Genomic DNA, 18,439 nt, shown 5'->3' on the forward strand with positions numbered 1-18,439 from the left:
CAACTGGAAATCAAAAATTGTAATCTTAAATGAATGGAATTTTTGGTATGGTCTGATTTTCCTTAGAAGATTTTTCCTCTGATTATTCTTGCCAAGATCCAGGGTCATTTTCAACACAAAACTAGAGAAGACAATGAAAAAGAACTCAAATGTAGTCAAATCTCTTTTGATTATTAAAAAAAAATTTTTGATATATAATTTAGGATGAAAATACCCTTTTGGAATATATAGTTCTGTAGTATTTAGTACTGTCAGAGACTGTATGACTATCATTCCTAGATAATTCCAGAACATTTTCATCACCCCAGCAAGAAACTCCATACTTATTAGCAGTTAATTCCCCAACTTGCAATCTTCTCTCCCCAGATAATCGTTGCTCTACTTTCTGTCTTCATTGATTTGCCAGTTCTGGATATTTTATATGAATGGAATCATACAGTATGTGCTTGAGTTCTTTCACTTATTGGATTGTTTTCGAAGTTAAGCTATGTTGTAGCATGTATTAGTATGGCATTTTGGGGTTTTAATAATTTTCTTTTGCATACATTTGTTACCTTTCGTTTATTCATTCCTTGGTTTATGGATATTAGAGTTGTTTTTACCTTTTAGTTCTCATGAATTGTGCTGCTGTGAATATGTGTACAAGTTCTTGTGTGAACAGATGTTTCAATACTCTTGGGTATATAACTAGGAATAGAATTACCTAGTCATATGGCAATGGCACCCCACTCCAGTCCTCTTGTGTGGAAAATCCCATGGACGGGGGAGCCTGGGAGGCTGCAGTCCATGGGGTCGTGAACAGTCGGACATGACTGAGCGACTTCACTTTGACTTTTCACTTTCATGCAGTGGAGAAGGAAATGGCAACCCACTCCAGTGTTCTTGCCTGGAGAATCCCCAGGACGGGGGAGCCTGGTGGGCTGCCGTCTATGGGGTTACACAGAGTCAGACCCGACTGAAGTGACTTAGCAGCAGTAGCAGCAGCATGGTAACTCTGTGCTAAAGTTTTAGAAACTGCCAAACGGATTTCCAAAGTGGTTGTACCATTTTATATTTTTACCAGAATATATGAGTTTCAATTTCACTGGTATTTGTTATTGTCCATCATTTTGATTTTAGCTATCCTAGTGAGTACAAAGTGGTCTCTAATTGTGATTTTGATTTGCATTTTCTTGGTGACTATTGATGTCAAGCATCTTTTCATGTGCTTATTGGCTATTTGTATATCTTATTTGGAGAGATGTCTGCTCAAATCCATAGCCTATTTTAAAAATTACAGTTGACTTACAGTGCTGTGTTACTTTCTGCTATACAACAATGTGAGTCAGTTATATATATATATGTATATATCTCCACTTCTTTTTAGATTTTCTTTCCATATAGGTCATTATAGAGTACTGAATGGAGTTCCCTGAACTATACACTAGGTTCTTGTTCAGTTCAGTTCAGTTCAGTTCAGTTCAGTCTCTCAGTCATATCCGACTCTTTGAGACCCCATGAATCGCAGCACACCAGGCCTCCCTGTCCATCACCAACTCCCGGAGTTCACTCAGACTCATGTCCATCGAGTCAGTGATGCCATCCAGCCATCTCATCCTCGGTCGTCCCCTTCTCCTCTTGCCCCCAATCCCTCCCAGCATCAGAGTCTTTTCCAATGAGTCAACTCTTTGCATGAGGTGGCCAAAGCACTGGAGTTTCAGCTATAGCATCAGTCCTTCCAAAGAAATCCCAGGGTTGATCTCCTTTAGAATGGACTGGTTGGATCTCCTTGCAGTCCAAGGGACTCTCCAGAGTCTTCTCTAACACCACAGTTCAAAAGCATAAATTCTTCAGTGCTCAGCTTTCTTCACAGTCCAACTCTCACATCCATACATGACCACAGGAAAAACCATAGCCTTGACTAGACGGACCTTAGTCAGCAAAGTAATGTCTCTGCTTTTGAATATGCTATCTAGGTTGGTCATAACTTTTCTTCTAAGGTTCTTGTTAGTTATCTGTTTCGTATACAGTAGTGTGCACACGTTAGTTCCAATCTTACAGTTTATCCCTCCCTCCCTTTTTCCCCCCAGTAACCATAAGAACGTTTTCTGCATCTGTGACAATTTCTGTTTCATAAATAGGTTCATTTGTACCATTTATTTGTTAGATTCCCATGTATAAACAACATCATATGATATTTATCTTTCTGTGTCTGATTTACTTTACTCAGTGCTGAGAAATATTCCACTGCATATATGTGCCACGTCTTATTTACCCATTCCTCTGTCGATGGACATTTAGGTTGATTCCATGTCCTGGCCATTGTAAATAGTGCAGTAATGGACATTGGGGTGCATGTATTATTTCAAATTATGATTTTTCTTTGGAACTATGCCTATCAGTAAGATTGCTAGATCACATGGTAGCTCTATTTTTAGTTTTCTAGGGAATCTCCATAGTGTTCTCCATTGTGGCTGTACCAATTTACATTTTACCAATGTACAATTTACCAATGGTGGAGGAGAGTTCCCTTTTCTCCACACCCTCTCCAGCATTTATTGTTTGAAGATTTTTTGATGATGGCCATTTTGACTAGTGTGAGGTGATACCTCATTGTAGTTTTGATTTGTATTTCTCTAGTAATTAGTGATATTGAGCATCTTTTTGTGTGATTTTTGACCATCTGGATGTCTTCTTTGGAGAAATGTCTTTTTAGATCTTCCACCCATTTTTGATTGGGTTGTTTGTTCTTTATAATGAGCTGCATGAGCTGTTTACATATTTTAGATTAATCTCTTGTTGGTTGCTGTGTTTGAAAATATTTTCTCCCATTCTATGGCTCTCTTTTCATTTTGCTGATGATTTCTTTTGATGTGCAAAAGCTTTTAAGTTTATTTAGGTCCCATTTGTTTATTTTTATTTTTGTTAATCTTGGAGATCAACCAAAAAAGATCTTGCTGTGATTTATGTCAGAAAGTGTTCTGCCAATGTTTTCCTGTAAGCATTTTATAGTGTCTGGTCTTTCGTAAGTCTTTAATCCATTTTGAATTTATATTTGTGTATGATGTTAGAGCATGTTCTAATTTCATTCTTTTACATGTAATTGTCCCAAGCTTACTTATTGAGGACACTGTCTTTTCTTCATTGTATGTTCTTCCCTCCTTTGTCGTAGATTAGGTGACCGTAGGTGTGCAAGTTTATCTCTGAACTTTCTTTTCTGCTCCACTGATTTATATTTCTGTTTTTGTGTGAGTACCACATTGTTTTGATTACTGTAGCTTGGTAATATAGTCTGGAGTCAGAGAGACTCATTCCCCCAGCTCTATTTTTCTTTCTCAAGATTGTCGTGGCTCTTCAGCGTCTTTTGTGTTTCCATACAAATTGTAAAATTTTTCTTGCTGTAATTCTGTGAAAAATGTTATTGGTAAATTGAAAGACGTTTCATTGAATCTGCTGATTGCTTTGGGTAGTATAGTCATTATGACAATGTTGATTCTTCCAATCTAAGAACGTGGTATATTTCTCCATCTGTTTATGTTATCTTTAATTTCTCTCATCGGTATCTTATAGTTTTCTGAGTAAAGGTCTTTTGCCTCCTTAAAGCAAGGATTATTCCTAGGTATTTTATTCTTTCTGATGCAGTGATAAATGGGATTGTTTTCTTAGTTTCTCTTAGTTTCTCTGATCTTTTGTTGTTAGTGTATTGGAATGTAAGAGATTTTTGTATATTAATTTTGTATCCAGCAACTTTACCAAATTCTATTCTGGTAGTTTCCTGGTAACATTTTTAGGACTTTCTATGTATAGTATCATGTCATTTGCAAACAGTGACAAGTTTACTTCTTGTTTTCCAATTTGAATTCCTTTAATTTCTCTTTTTTTTTTCTCTGATTGCTGTGGCTAGGACTCACAAAACTATGTTGAATAAAAGTGGCAAGATTGCACATCCTTGTCTTATTCCTGATCTTAGAGGAAATTCTTTCAAAATTTTCACTGTTGAGAATGATATTTGCTGTGGGTTTGTCATATATGGCCTATATTATGTTATGTTATATTATCTCTATGCTTACTTTCTGGAGAGTTTTTCTTGTAAATGGTATTGAATTTTGTCAAAAGCTTTCTCTGCCTCTGTTAAGATGATCATATAGTTGTTATTCTTCAGTTCATTAGTATGGTGTATTATATTGATTGATTTACATATGGTGAAAAATCCTTGTATCCCCAGGATAAATACCACTTAATCATGTGTTGATCCTTTTCATGTATTGTTGGATTCAGTTTGTAAGTATTTTGTTGAGGGTTTTTGTGTCTTTGTTCATCAATGATGTTGGCCTGTAATTTTCTTTTTGTGTGTGATATCTTTGTTGAGTTTTGATATCAGGGAGATAGTGGCCGTGTAGAATGAGCTTGAGAGTATTCCTTCCTCTATAATTTTTTGGACTAGTTTGAGAAGGATAGGTTTTAACTCTTTTCTAGATGTTTGATAGAATTCATCTGTGAAGCCATCTGGCTCTGGACTTTTGTTTGTTGGAAGTTTTTAAATCACAGTTTCAATTTCAGTGATTCGTGTGTTCATATTCTCTATTTCTACATGTTTCAGTCTTTGAAAGTTGTACCTTTCCAAGAATCTGTCCATTTCTCTCAGATAGTCCATTTTACTGGCACATAATTGCTTGCAATAGTTGCTTATGGTCCTTTGTGTTTCTGTCTTGTCTGTTGTAACTTCTTTTTTCATTTCTAATTTTATTGATTTGAGTCTTCTCCCTTTTTTTCTTGATGAGTCTAGCTAAAGGTTTATCAACATTATCTTCTCAAAGAACCAGTTTTTAGTTTTATTGATCTTTGCTATTTTTTTCTTTGTCTCTATATCATTTATTCCTGTTTTGATCTTTATGACTTCTTTCCTTCTTGAGGATTGTTGAGATTTTTGTTTGTTCTTCTCTCTCTAGTTGCTTTATGTGTAAATTTAGGTTGTTTACTTGAGATTTTTCTCATTTCTTGAAGTAAGATTGGATTGCTCTAAAGGTCCCTCTTAGAACTGCTTTTGCTGCATCTCACAGATTTTGGATTGTGATGTTTTTGGTGCCATTTGTCTCTTGATGTTTTTTGATTTCCTCTTTGATTTCTTCAGAGATCCATTGATTGTTTAGTAACATATTGCTTAATCTCCATGTGTTTCTTTTTAACAAAATTTTTTTTTTTACTGTAATTGATTTCTAATCTCATAGCATTGTGGTTAGAAAAGATGATTAATATGATTCAAATTTTCTTGAATTTACCAAGTCTTGATTTGTGGTCCAAAATGTTATCTATCCTGGAGAATGTTCCAAGTGCATCTGAGAAGAAAGTGTATTCTGCTGCTTTTGGATGGAATTTCTTATAGATATCAATTAAGTCTATCTGATCTAATGTGTCACTTAAGGCTTGTGTTTCTTTATTACTTTTCTCTCTGCATGATCTGTCCATTGGTGTAAGCAAGTGTTAAAGGTCCCCAGTATTATTGTGTTACTGTTGATTCCCCCTTTCATGTCTGTTAGCATTTGCTTTATATATTGAGGTACTCCTATGTTGGGTACAGATACATTTATAATTGTTATATCTTCTTGGATTGATCCATTGAACATTATGTAATGACCTTTGTCTTTTGTAACAGTCTTTATTTTAATGTCTGTTTTGACTGATGTAAGTATTTCTGCTCCAGCTTTCTTTTAATTCTCATTTGCAAGGAATGTCTTTTTCCATCCCCTCAATTTCAACCCGTATGTGTTTCTAGGTCTGAAGTGAGTCTCTTGTAGACAGCATATTTATTGGTCTTGGTTTTGTATCCATTCAGCCAGTCTGTGTCTTTTGGTTGAAGCATTTGATCCATTTACTTTTAATGTAATTATTGATATGCATGTTCCTATAGCCATTTTCTTAACTGTTTGGGGTTTGTTTTTGTAGTTCTTTTCTCTTTGCATCTTCTTTTGTTCTCTTCTCTTGTGGTTTGGTGACCATCTTTAGTGTTGTGTTTGCGTTGCTTTTTCTTTTCTGTATGTGTGTCTATTGTAGCTTTTGTTTGCTGTCACCAGTTCTGATCTAGCAGTCTACATATGTACAAAGTCTATATATGTACAAAGCCTCATGTTTTAGGTTGCTGGTCTCATTCTACCTAGAGAAGTTTGTTAGCATTTGCTGTAAAGCTGGTTTAGTGGTGCTGAGTTTTCTTAGCTTTTGTTTGTCTGTAAAGCTTTAGATTTCTCCACCAGATCTAAATGATATCCTTTCTGGATAGAGTATTCTTGGTTGTTGGTTTTTCCCTTTCATCACTTGAAATACATCATGCCACTGCCTTCTGGTGTAGAGTTTCTGCTGAAAAATCAGCTAATAACCTTATGGGGATTCTTTGTGTATTACTTGTTGCTTTTCCCTTGTTACTCTTCACATTTTTTCTTTGTCTTTAATTTTTGTCAGTTTGATTAATATGTGTCTTGGTTTGTTTCTCCATGGTTTCATCCTGTATGGGATTCTCTGCCCTTCCTGGACTTGAGTGAGTGTTTCCTTTCTCATGTTAGGGAAGTTTTTGACTAGAATATCTTCAATTATTTTCTCCAGCCCTTTCTCTTTCTGTTCTCTGTCTGGGACCCCTATAGTGTGAATGTTGGTGCATTTAATACTGTCCCAGAGGTCTCTGAGAGTACCTTCATTTCTTTTCATTCTTTTTTCTTTATTCTGTTCTGTGACAGTGATTTCCATCACTCTGTCTTCCGGCTCACTTACTTGTTTTTCTGCCTCAGTTATTCTGCTATTAATTCTGTCTAGTCTATTTTTCATCTCAGTTGTTGTATTATTCACTTCTGTTCATTTGTTCTTTAAGTCTTCTAGTTGTTTATGGAACAGTTTATGTATATTCTTCATCTGTACCTCCACTGTTTTTCAGAGATTTTTGGTTCATCTTTACTATCGTTACTATGAGTTCTTTTTCAGGTAGATTGCCTGTCTCCTCTTCATTTAGTTGTTCTTGTGGGTTTCTATCTTGTGCCTTTTTTTGCAACATATTTCTCTGTCATCTCATTTTGTATAACTTCCTGTGTTTGTGGTCTCCTTTCCACAGGCTTCAGTATTGTATTTCCTCTTGCTTCTGGCATCTTCCCACTAGTGGATGAGATTTGTCTAAGGGCTTGAGTAGGCTTCCTGGCAGAAGGGACTGGTGCCTGCCCTCTTGTGGGTGGAGCTGGTCTTGAACCTCTGATGGGCAGGATCCTTAGTCCATTTTTAAGACTGCATTATTTGTCTTTTTATTGTTGACTTGTAGAAATTATTTATATATTCTGGATACAATTCTCTTTCCAGATATATAATTAGCAAATATTTTCTCTTACTCTTTGTGTTGTCTTGCATTTTCTTAATAATGTCCTTTGAAGGACCATAGCTTTTAACTTTGATGAGGTCCAAATAATTTACTTATTTTCTTTTTGGTTGCTTTTGCTTTTGGTGTCATGTGTAAGAAACCATTGCCTAATCCAAGATCACGAGAATTTACATCTATGTTTTCTTCTAAGTTTTAGCTCTTACATTTTGGTCTTTAATCCATCTGAGTTAATTTTTGTATATGGTGTGACTTAAGGGTTCAACTTTCACAAATGACTATCCAGTCATCATAGCACCATTTGTTGAAAAGACTATTCTTTTATATAATGAATTGTTTGGGCATCCTTGTTGAAATCTATTGACTATAAATGTATGGGTTTATTTATGGACTCTTAATTCTGTTCCATTAATTTATATGTCTATCCTTATGCAAATACCATATAGTCTTGAATTGTATAGATTTATAGTTAGTTTGAAGTGAGGTAGTATGTGTCCTCCAACTACATTCTTCTTTATTAATGTTTGACCCTGTTCACTATTCTGGGCCTCTTGCAATTTCAAATAAATAGCATAGCTTGTTTATTTTTACCAAAGAAGACAATTGTGATTTTGATAGAAATTATCTTGAATCTATAGACCTATTTGGGGAGTACTTCCATCTTAACAGTATTAGATCTTTCAATTCATGAATGTAGGATGTCTTTCCACTTATTTAGGATTCCTTAATTTCTTTCAACAATGTTTTGTAATTTTTAGTTATGAGTCTTACACTTGTTTTGATAATTTTTACTACCAACAGAATAAATCTTTTATTCTTTTTGATACTATAATAAGTGAAATTGCTTGTTAATTTTGTTTTTATTGTTAATACATAAAAATACAATTGATTTTATACACTGATTGTGTATTGTGGAAACTTGCTGAACTCATTCATTTTTTATTATTCAGTTAGCTCTAATAATTTGGGTGTATATGTGTATTCCTTAGTATTTTTTATATACAAGATCATGTCCTGTGCAACAAAATATAGTTTTATTCTGACTTACTAATCTGAATGCCTTTTATTTCTTTTTGTTATATAATTGTCCTGGCTAGAATCTCTAGTACAATGAATAGAGATGGAAAGATGGGACAAACTTATTATGTTCCTGATCTTAGGAGGAAAATATTCAGAATTTTCCCATTAATCGTGTTCTTAGCTATGGACTTTTCATAGATTCTCTTTTTTGGGTTGAGAAAAATGCCTTTTTAATTCCAAGATTTTTGAGGGTTTTTTTTTATCATGGAAAACTGTCAGATTTTGTCAAATGATTTTTCTGTGTCTAGATATGAGTATTTGGCATTTGTTTTTATTCTATTGGTATGATATATTACTTTAGTTGATTTTGAATGTTTGAACAACCTTGCATTACCATAGAAATATCACTTAGTCATGCTGCATTATTTTTTTAATATTTTGCTGGAGGATTTTTGGCTTGCTAGTATTTTGTTGAGGATTTTTCCATTCATATTCATAAAAGATATTGGTCTGCAGTTTTTTATTTTCTTGCAATGTCTTTGGTTTTGGCATCTGGATAATTCTGGCATCATAGATTTAGTTTGAAAACTTCCCTCCTCTTCTGTTTTTTGGAGGAGTTATGAAGAATTGCTATTAATTCTCCTTTAGATATTAGAATTCACCAGGAAGCCATATGATTCTGGGCTTTTCTTGGGATGCAAGATTTTGATTACTAATTTTGTCTCATTGTTACAGTTATCTTCAGATTTTCTATTTCTTCTTGAGTTATTTTTGATAAATTGAGTCTTCATAGGAATTTTCCCATTTTGTCTAGATTATCTAATTTGTTGGTATATAATTTTTAATAGTTTCTCTTATAATCCTTTTAATTCATGTATGGTTGGTAGCAGTTTTTCCTTTTTTCTTCCTAATTTTGGTAATTTGAGTCTGCTGTCTTCTTTCTTAGTCAGTCTAGCTATAGATTTATCAATACTGTTGATCTTTCTGAGAAACAAATCTTGATTTCATTGCTTTTTGCTATTGATTTTCTATTTTTATTTCTACCTTAATCTTTATTGTTTTTCCTTCTGCTTGCTTGGGTTTAACTCTTATTTTCTAGTTTATTAAGGCAGAAATTCAGGTTTTTGATTTGATATTGTCTGTTATCATATAGGCATTTATATCTCATAAAGTTCTGTGTAGACACAGATTTTCCCTGTAAGTCTTAAACCCCTCAAAGTCATCCATGAGGGTTGAAACTAACTTCTTCCAAACTCCTATTAATGTTGAAGATTTTACCTCTTTCCATGAATCATGAGTGTTTTTGATGCTCTAGGATGCTCAGTCCTTTCTAGAAGGCTTTCAATTGACTTTGCTCAGGTCAATCAGAAGAATCACTATTTATGGCAGCTATAGGCTTATGAAATGTATTTCTTAAATAATAAGACATGAAAGTTGAAATTACTCCTTGATTCAGGGACTGCAGGATAAATGTTGTGTTAGCAAGCATAAAAACATCAATCTCAGTTAGAACTCTTGGGTGACCAGGTGCATTGTCAATGAGTAGTAATATTTTGAAAGGAATTGTTTCTTTCCAAGCAATAGGTCTCAACATTGGGCTTAAAATATTCAGTAAACCATGCTATAAATAAATATGCTGTTGTCCAGACTTTGCTGATCCGTTTATAGAGCATAGACAGAGTAGATTTAGCATAATTCCTAAGGGCCCTAAAATTTTCAGAATGGTAAATGAGTACCGGCTTTAACTTAAAGTCACCGACTGCTTTAGCCCCTAGCAAGAGTCAGTTTGTTCTTTGAAGCTGGGCATTGACTTTCTCTAGCTCTGAAATTCCTAGATGGTGTCTTCTTCCAATATGAAGCTATCTTGTTTACACTGAAAGTCTGTTGTTTAGTGTAGCTACCTTCATTATCTTAGTGAGATACTCCAAATAACTTGCAATTGTTTCTATCAATACAGCAGCATTTGCTGCTTTGCCTTGCACTTTGATGTTATGGAAATAGTTTCTTTCCTTAAATCTCATGAACAAACCTCTGCTAGATTCAAGCTTTTCTTCTGCAGCTTCCTCATCTCTCATAAATTGAAAATAATTAGGATTCACTTGCTCTGGATTAGGCCTTAGCTTAAGATAATGTTGAGGCTGGTTTTATCCTCTATCCAGATTGCTCAAAAGGTCTCCATATAAACAATATGACTGTTTACTTTCTTATTACTTCTGTGTTCACTGGAGTAGCTGTTGTTGCTGTTTGTTGTGGTTGTTTGTTTTAATGATTTTCCTAAACTAACTTGGTCAAGTCTACATTTTGTTACATATGACCACTGACAACTCTGCTCATTTCACTTATTAGGCAGCTAATGATCAAAGAGAGATTTAAATGTCTGAAACCACCAAGTCCCCCAGTTTTTGCTGAGGTGCTCTGTGTGAATCTTGGGGAATTCCTTTAACACTTGGCTAGGCAGTTGACAACTCTGCTTTAGTTTTGACTTTCTGCTTGTGCAAAACTTCAAGGTCAGTGCAGATGAGAACTAATGCCTTTTTACATCTTTTCTGAGCAGGCACACAACCCGGATGTGAAAACAGTTCTATGCATACATGTAGATGCCTAGATTCCTAGAAATATGTCAAAATTTATAATTTCCTAGCTTTTTCTGTTAAGCTTTTTGACTAGCTTACTTTTTAGCCCAAATGTTATCTATTGTTTCAGGGAGTTATAGTGTTAAATAATTGCCTCTAATTGTTTTTGACAAATGACTTTATGGAAGAAGCTGTTTTCCATAGGCAAGCTCTGAATCAGGTCAAATAAAAACAGTTTTGGGAGTGGAGGTTATAGAGAATGAACAGAAAGGTCATAATGACTGTTTTCTGGGAATAGGAATTTACAGGACTGTGAGGAGATCCAACCAGTCCATTCTAAAGGAGATCAGCCCTGGGATTTCTTTGGAAGGAATGATGCTAAAGCTGAAACTCCAGTACTTTGGCCACCTCATGTGAAGAGTTGACTCATTGGAAAAGACTCTGATGCTGGGAGGGATTGGGGGCAGGAGGAGAAGGGGACCACAGAGAATGAGATGGCTGGATGGCATCAGTGACTCGATGGACGTGAGTCTGAGTGAACTCTGGGAGTTGGTGATGGACAGGGAGGCCTGGCGTGCTGCGATTCATGGGGTCGCAAAGAGTCAGACACGGCTGAGCAACATAACTGAACTGAAATGCTTTTTTGCTCCTCCCATGTCTAGCTATTTAGGCAGCTGGTTTTCACTGAGACTACTGGATTTTGGCTTTTAAGTCTACCCTGGAGATGGAAACAGAGCAAGTTAAAATACAACAAAACTCTTGTCCTGACAGCTATTTATGTCCTTTTTTTGTTTGTTTAATAAACACTCTCTGCTGCTGCTGCTGCTGCTGCTGCTGCTGCTGCTGCTGCTGCTGCCAAGTCACTTCAGTTGTGTCTGACTCTGTGCGACCCCATGGACTGCAGCCTGCCAGGCTCTTCCATCCATGGGATCTTCCAGGCAAGAGTACCAGAGTGGGGTGCCATTGCCTTCTTCAAAACACTCTCTAGATTGGTACAAACTTCTGATTAATTTCCAGAGTTCTAAAAATGTTGATCATGAAAACATTTTTTGCTAGCTTTCTTGTTGTCATTACAGAAGATAGAATAATTCAGAGGTCCTTACTCTGCCAATTTCCTTGATGTCACTAAATCTCCGTTAAAGTTAATTTTGTTTTGGGTAAATTTCATGATATACTAAAATGTGTGTCAATACCTCAAGCAGCTGATTATCATTACATATAAACTATGTCTTTCCTCATTAAAATGTACTTTTAATGAAGGAGTTCTTTTCTGCTTCAAATAAGACTGGAATTTTCTAAAGGGTAGCACTGTGAATAAGGCAGGGATATTTGGCTGAATCATTCATCTGCTTTTTATATGTGCCTGAGACCTAGATAGTTGAAGGGGGAGTGACTAAACTCTGCTTTCTGGGACTATAGTTACTAACATTAGATTTTTTTGTTTTGACAATAAGCTCAAATTTTGGCTAAAGTTCTTGAAAATCCTCTTTTAACAGAATGCAGAGTCTAGATGAGCCATGGACTGAAGAGGAGAGTGATGGCTCAGACCACCCGTATTACAACAGTATTCCAAGCAAGACACCTCCTCCAGGGGGGTTTGCCGATGCTCGCCTGAAAGCCAGACCCCACGGTCCTGACACAGCCCAGGTGAGTCTTATATCTTTCCTTGAATGGTAGCTAACTGAACTTCATTTCCTATTGCTTTCTTTAACTCTATTTTCAGGCTGATATTCTATCCAGACAGAAAAAGTCACAAACTTCCTCCCCTTGAATTTCATAAAGCAGACAGTAGGGGAAGCTTTTGCTTTAACATCACAAGATTTAGTCAAATGCCTTGGAACTCCATTGTGATTCCTGAGATACAAGTCTGCAAGTTCCCTCTTCATCCTAGGACAAATCCCATTGTATTGTGAACTTAATGAGGAAAAGAGAGAGTTCAAGACTTTTGAAAGCCTGGGGTTCTTTGAGTTCTCTGGAAAGAGAAAGAATGTAAGCCTTTAACATAAGGTTTTTTGTTTTTGTTTGAGGTTTTCTGTTTTACTTATCTCCCTGATTTTCCCCTCTAATTCAAAATTCTAGTAAGGCATTCTCTTTCTAGAGTTATGGTATCTCTATGATATTTCTGTTAAATGGAATTTTTTGATGTCACTTACCTTATGTGGATGACAATAAAAGTGGTAAATAACACTGATGCCAAGTGTCAATAGCTCTATAAGAAGGAATCGACAAGGTGGCTTTGCCCAGGAATGAATGGTTATAGGTGTATATGCTGGGTGGGAACTATGTTCTGACACGTAGATATTCTCTAACTGAAATCTATTTTAAGGCATGTTGCGTGATGTGGCTGTATGTAGAGAATTTAATTTATGGTCACACTTAGGGAAGGGAGGTGGGGGCTACTGAAAGCAGGGAGCATCTGTAGTTTTGATGAGATGTAGCCTCTTTTTCACACCCACACAGACTAACTTCCCAAATCTTCATGTCAACTGTGAGGCATGAAGGGAAAACTGAGTACAACACGGATGCAATCCACTGGCCATTGAAGTCCCTTCTAAAGTATTATGGCTTTCAAAGGTGGAGACGCAAGACGAGGAGGACTTTTTCTTGTTTTGTATTTACATATGTCTATAGTTTGCAGGAAAAGAGCAAACTTACTACCAGGGAAGACACTTAGGAGACCCGTTTGGTGAAGACTGGCAGCAAACACCTGTCAGGCAAGGTGAGAGGCAAGGTAAGGTGGACAAGAAACATAAAAATTACTTTTCAAAAGTGACGTGCTCCCTAGTGGGTAGTTCCTGTCCTGTGGAGTGGCAGAATGGCTGACTGGAAATAACTGCTGTGGGTGGGGCTGCAGTTTCCCAACTGGATAACAGAAATAGAAATAATGGCTGTCAGGGATACCAGATCAAAGAAATAGAAATAATGGCTGTCAGGGATGTCAGAGGGCGTGCATCAGATAATCCATCCCTGGGTACCAGGACCAGCTCACTCTTCACCCCTCCCAGTTCTTCCTGTTCTCCTGCACACTGAGACCATGCATCTAAGGCCCTTCTCTAGCAGGAGGGCTTGCCCCTCCCAGGGACTAAGGAATTCACCTCCCCAGGGCCAACTCCACACCCAGTTCAAACGAGGCTAAGGTGGGAGACTCTGGAGTCAATACTGAATCCTGGTAGCTTCTAATGGCAGCATGTAGTTTTCCCTTCCATTCCTCTGCCCCACCTCCTCCTTCTATAGTCACCTTTAGGAAGAACGGAGTGACACCAGCCCGGCAGAAATGGCACCTGGAATACAAGTCTGTCACAGGGCCTGGGTCCTTTTAGAGGACATTTCACTTCTTATCAAACCTATAAGCATGCACCTACATCCCACATTAAAAATAGTGTGACTAATTAAGTACTATTTAGTTTAATTGCTAATGTCAGTCTCTATTCTCTAGACAGTTATTTTTAGACAAGCATACACATGTATGTATCTATACATTTTAAAGGTTTCTTTTAATTTTAAGCATTTTACCTCCTCAAACATTTCGAGAACTTTTGATGGTTCCAGGGTCCTGGCTACAGGGTCTGAAGGAGATGGAGTGATAAATGAATTAAGATCCGATGTATGCTTCTATGTATATATTTTAACCATTTGTTGGTTTAACATTAAGGTTTTCACCTACATTATTGCCATTTGTGCCAGTGGGTAAATGACAATATATTTTTAAAATGTTCCTTCCGTGAAATAATTTTATGTCATGCCTGTCCCAGCTTAAAGATGACCTGTTTGTGCTGCCCAGTTAATAATCCATAAAAGAGTCAAACTACATGACTCTACCTCAGAATAGGATGGAAATAGCAAATTAAAGTTACAACTTTGCCAGAGGCACTTTTTTACATTTTCAGCTTTGTTCTGTATACATTTAAAGCATTTTATACAACAATCATGTACTTAGACATAGAATAACTATTAAAGACTAAGAGAGACACATTACTTACATTAGATATTGACTGTATTGAAAAACTTGTTAGATTTATTTGAAAATGAGGTCTTTTTTATATCCAAGTTATTCCAGCCAGATTAAGAACAGACAATGTAACAAATTCACCAGAGAAAAAATGAGACTTGACCTGAAACTTGAGTCTCATGACTCTTAATGAATTTTAAGTTTTATTGGAAAGCAAATAATACCTTGTCCATAGAACAAATAAACCCCTATTAATCTGCTAGCAGCCATTTCCCCTAAATGAAACTGAACTCTGGATATCACCACCAAGGAGTGTATATCTCCCTGCCCTGTACTCAACACTTGCAACCATCTGAAGTTGATGACTTTCTCAGGACACTTGCATTCTCAGACTTATAGGCAGAGACAGTGGTCTGCCAAAAGCCCTTCAGTGGGCTCTTGGGAAAGCTTCCTAAAGAATCCTGAACCCACTCTTGCCGGTTGAATTGAGCTGACTCTCATGCCCCACCACCTGGAGAGGTGACTTCTCTCCAGGTCCAAGGTGGTCTTGAGAGTATCTGCGGAAGTTTGTTACAAATAGTGACCTGTACAAAGAATCAGATGGTGACCTGAACAGGGCCACACCCTTCATTCACCTTGGGTGACAATAACAGTGACCTCCCCCCCAAGTTGGGCCTCAACAGTCTTGCTTCAGTTGGGAAGTCCCATGCTGACACAAGCCTGATTCTGTTTTATAAGGAAAGTGTTTAAATTCATTAGGAAGCAAATGGGGGTAAATATTACTTTATTTCTAAAAATGGGGCCAGAGCATTGGAAATACATTGCATTTCTTTAGAGTTAATATATGAAGCATTCACCTACACTTAAAAAAAGAGCAGTGGAATTAAGGCTCGTTGTTCTCCTGCTCAGTTATTTTGCTCTCAGTCCTTCGCAGAGGGAATGAGGAGGCTGAGGGAGCTTCTGTGGCGGGTGTAGTTCCCCTGCCCCTCCTGGCCCCCGGCCTGAGTCAGATGGGCCTAGGGTCTTGACAGGGCTCCTAACCTTCATGGTGTCCATCATCCTGGGCTAGCATGTCCCATTTTGACAGGAAGGAGTGGAGAGTATCCTAGCCGAAGCACAGCAGGGTAAGAGGGTCAGAGAAGAGAGTTAATAGATGGGCATCTGAAAGAAGGATTTTCTTATGAATGGACTAAAGGAACTTCTCTGTGAAACACTGGCTGGCTTAACATGAAAAGCATCATGATCAGAAGAAAAAGGAGGTCTGTTTCCTTGTTGCAGGATCCTTGGACATCTACAGCATGCCTGAAGGGAAATCACATGTGGCTCCTACGGGAGAAGCCCCCACCTATGTCAATACCCAGCGAATCCCCCAGCAGACGGGGCCTGCCACGGGCAGCAGTGCAGAGAGCAGTCCGCGGAAAGACCTCTTTGACATGAGTGCGTTTCCATTTGGTATTGTTTTTTTTCTCTTTTAAGGCTGTTTGGTTTTTTGTTTTTTTTTTAACTTTGTCTTTTCTTTGAAATCTGTGCAATTACTGAATTTTCTTCCAGAGTGGTTTTGATGAAGGATGCTGATTAGCTGGTTTTTTTTTTTTTCTGTGTTATGATTGAGTTTTTCAAGGCTTTGAATTTGGCCGACCCCTGCTTTCATATTACAACCTTCTCTACAGTTCTCTGCGGAAGACAAAGCAACTTCCCCCTCCTTTTATAATTAACTTTGTCTCAATCACATTGAGACATATGATATACATAAATGAATGGATTCATTTATTTATTCACTTAGGTATTAATTGGATATTGTGTGCCTTAAATACTGTATCAGTTTTAAGGATGCCAAGCTGAAATGCCTTGGCCCCTGTTTTCACAGAACTCTTAATCTGCTGAACAAAACTAACACGTAAGCGAGAAATTGTAATACACCCACGTGTTTTTGTACACACACCCACTTTTCCTCTCCCCTTCTTCCTCTCCACTGAACACCTACCAGGTGTCAAATACTATTCTATTTACTGGGGATATACAGGAAAACAAAATAGACAAAGTCCCTACTGTCATGGAGTTTAAATAACCGCCATGCGTTACAGGTAGTGACAAATGTCTGATGAAAAATAAAACGGGGTGAGAAGAGTGACCACAAACTGCGGTTGCTTGCACTCATGTGATGTGTGTCAGCGACCTCTGTTTGTCACATAGATTGGGAAAAATAAATCATCTGTGAACTGGTTAATGAAAGTGTAGATTGTTGTTAAAGAATTGTGAAAGAGCATTCCAAACTCACAGATGGCTTTACATCCCCAGATACCTTTTTCAACTTCCTTGAGAATTTTACCGGCTAAAGAGGGAAGGAGAGGAGACTAGTATTTAGTGAGTTTCTACCACGTGGCAAGGTGCATATTATTTATTTTTCCATTAGTCTTATGGGTAGATATTATTATTATCATTATTATTACTCTTTGGCAGAGGAGGAAATAGAGAATCCCAGAAGTTTGGTAAATTCACTGCTGGTTGAATACTTGGTATTGTATGTGGGTGAGGATAGGATTGAGTGCTTTTATGAATAGACTACTCCATGACAACAATAGTCCATTTCTCCCAGGATTACAGACAGAAATTCACCAGAGCCAGAAGAACTGCAGAATCATCTAATCCAATCTCTTCATTTAAAAAAAAAAGTGGAAGTAGCCTAGGAGGTATAAAGCGACTTTGCAAAATTTAGAACCGACTGTTAGCTCCTTGATCCTCTGCTCCAGTTTTAACAATGTTTCCCAACTTCATTTTAGTAGTTGAATTTATGGCAGACCATTTTCACTGCTTAATTTAGTGAAGTTGCCAGTGAATTCTGGCCCCAGAGCCGGAGGAGAGTTAGATTAGGCTGGGGTTTGAGATGGGAAAAATGAAAGCCCAAGCCACCCTTTTCTCATCCCTCAATTTCCACTCCTACTCCCAAAACTAGAGAAGGGGAGAGAGAAAGTAGAAAGAGTCCCGGAGAAGCTAATGTCTATTGAAAAGTATTGCAGAAGTAGACCCAGTGCTCTGTTTATCTTGAAACCCAAGTCCAAGTGTTAGTCACTCAGTCGTGTCTGACTCTTTGTGACCCCATGGACTGTAGCCTGCCAGGCTCCTCTGTCCATGGGATTTTCCAGGCAAGAATGCTGGAGTGGGTTGCCATTCCCTTCTCCAGCGGATCTTCCTGACGCAGGGATTGAACCCTGGTCTCCTGCATTGCAGGCAGATTCTTTACCGTCTGAGCCACCAGGGAAGCAGTATCTTGAACCACTATATCTAAATAACAATAGTGATAGTGATTGTTCTGGTAATGGTACTGACGGTGGTGGTGATGATAATGATGGTCATGAAGGTGCCAATAATGATGAAATGGTGATAGTGGTGTGGGTGATGGTGATGTTGATAGTGATAGTGATGCTGGTGCTAGTGGGTCGGAGATGATGGTCATAATGATGGTGATGTCGTGGTGATGGTGATGGTATAGAAATAGAACACAAATTTTCAACTACTCCGGGTAATCAGGGGAAAAAGTAGAATGAAAAAAGAAAATACACAAACAATTTT

General features: G+C 37.4%; 1 protein-coding gene across 2 annotated transcripts in view; it reads left to right on the top strand.

Annotated features, from left to right (window-relative positions):
* SHC3 (SHC adaptor protein 3) overlaps positions 1-18,439 on the top strand; it is a 186,882-nt gene that overhangs the window by 140,408 nt on the left and 28,035 nt on the right. Inside the window, exons 8-10 of one of the 2 annotated variants that reach the window (XM_018052523.1) lie at positions 12,417-12,567; positions 13,552-13,639; positions 16,148-16,306. In XM_018052523.1, coding sequence (XP_017908012.1) covers positions 12,417-12,567; positions 13,552-13,639; positions 16,148-16,306 — 398 coding nt within the window. Of the gene's footprint in view, positions 1-12,416; positions 12,568-13,551; positions 13,652-16,147; positions 16,307-18,439 lie in introns of both variants that reach the window. The other variant, XM_018052522.1, reaches the window with a different exon arrangement.

The sequence above is a fragment of the Capra hircus genome, chromosome 8 (assembly GCF_001704415.2).
Source record: "Capra hircus breed San Clemente chromosome 8, ASM170441v1, whole genome shotgun sequence".
In the NCBI taxonomy this organism is placed as follows: Eukaryota; Metazoa; Chordata; class Mammalia; order Artiodactyla; family Bovidae; genus Capra; species Capra hircus.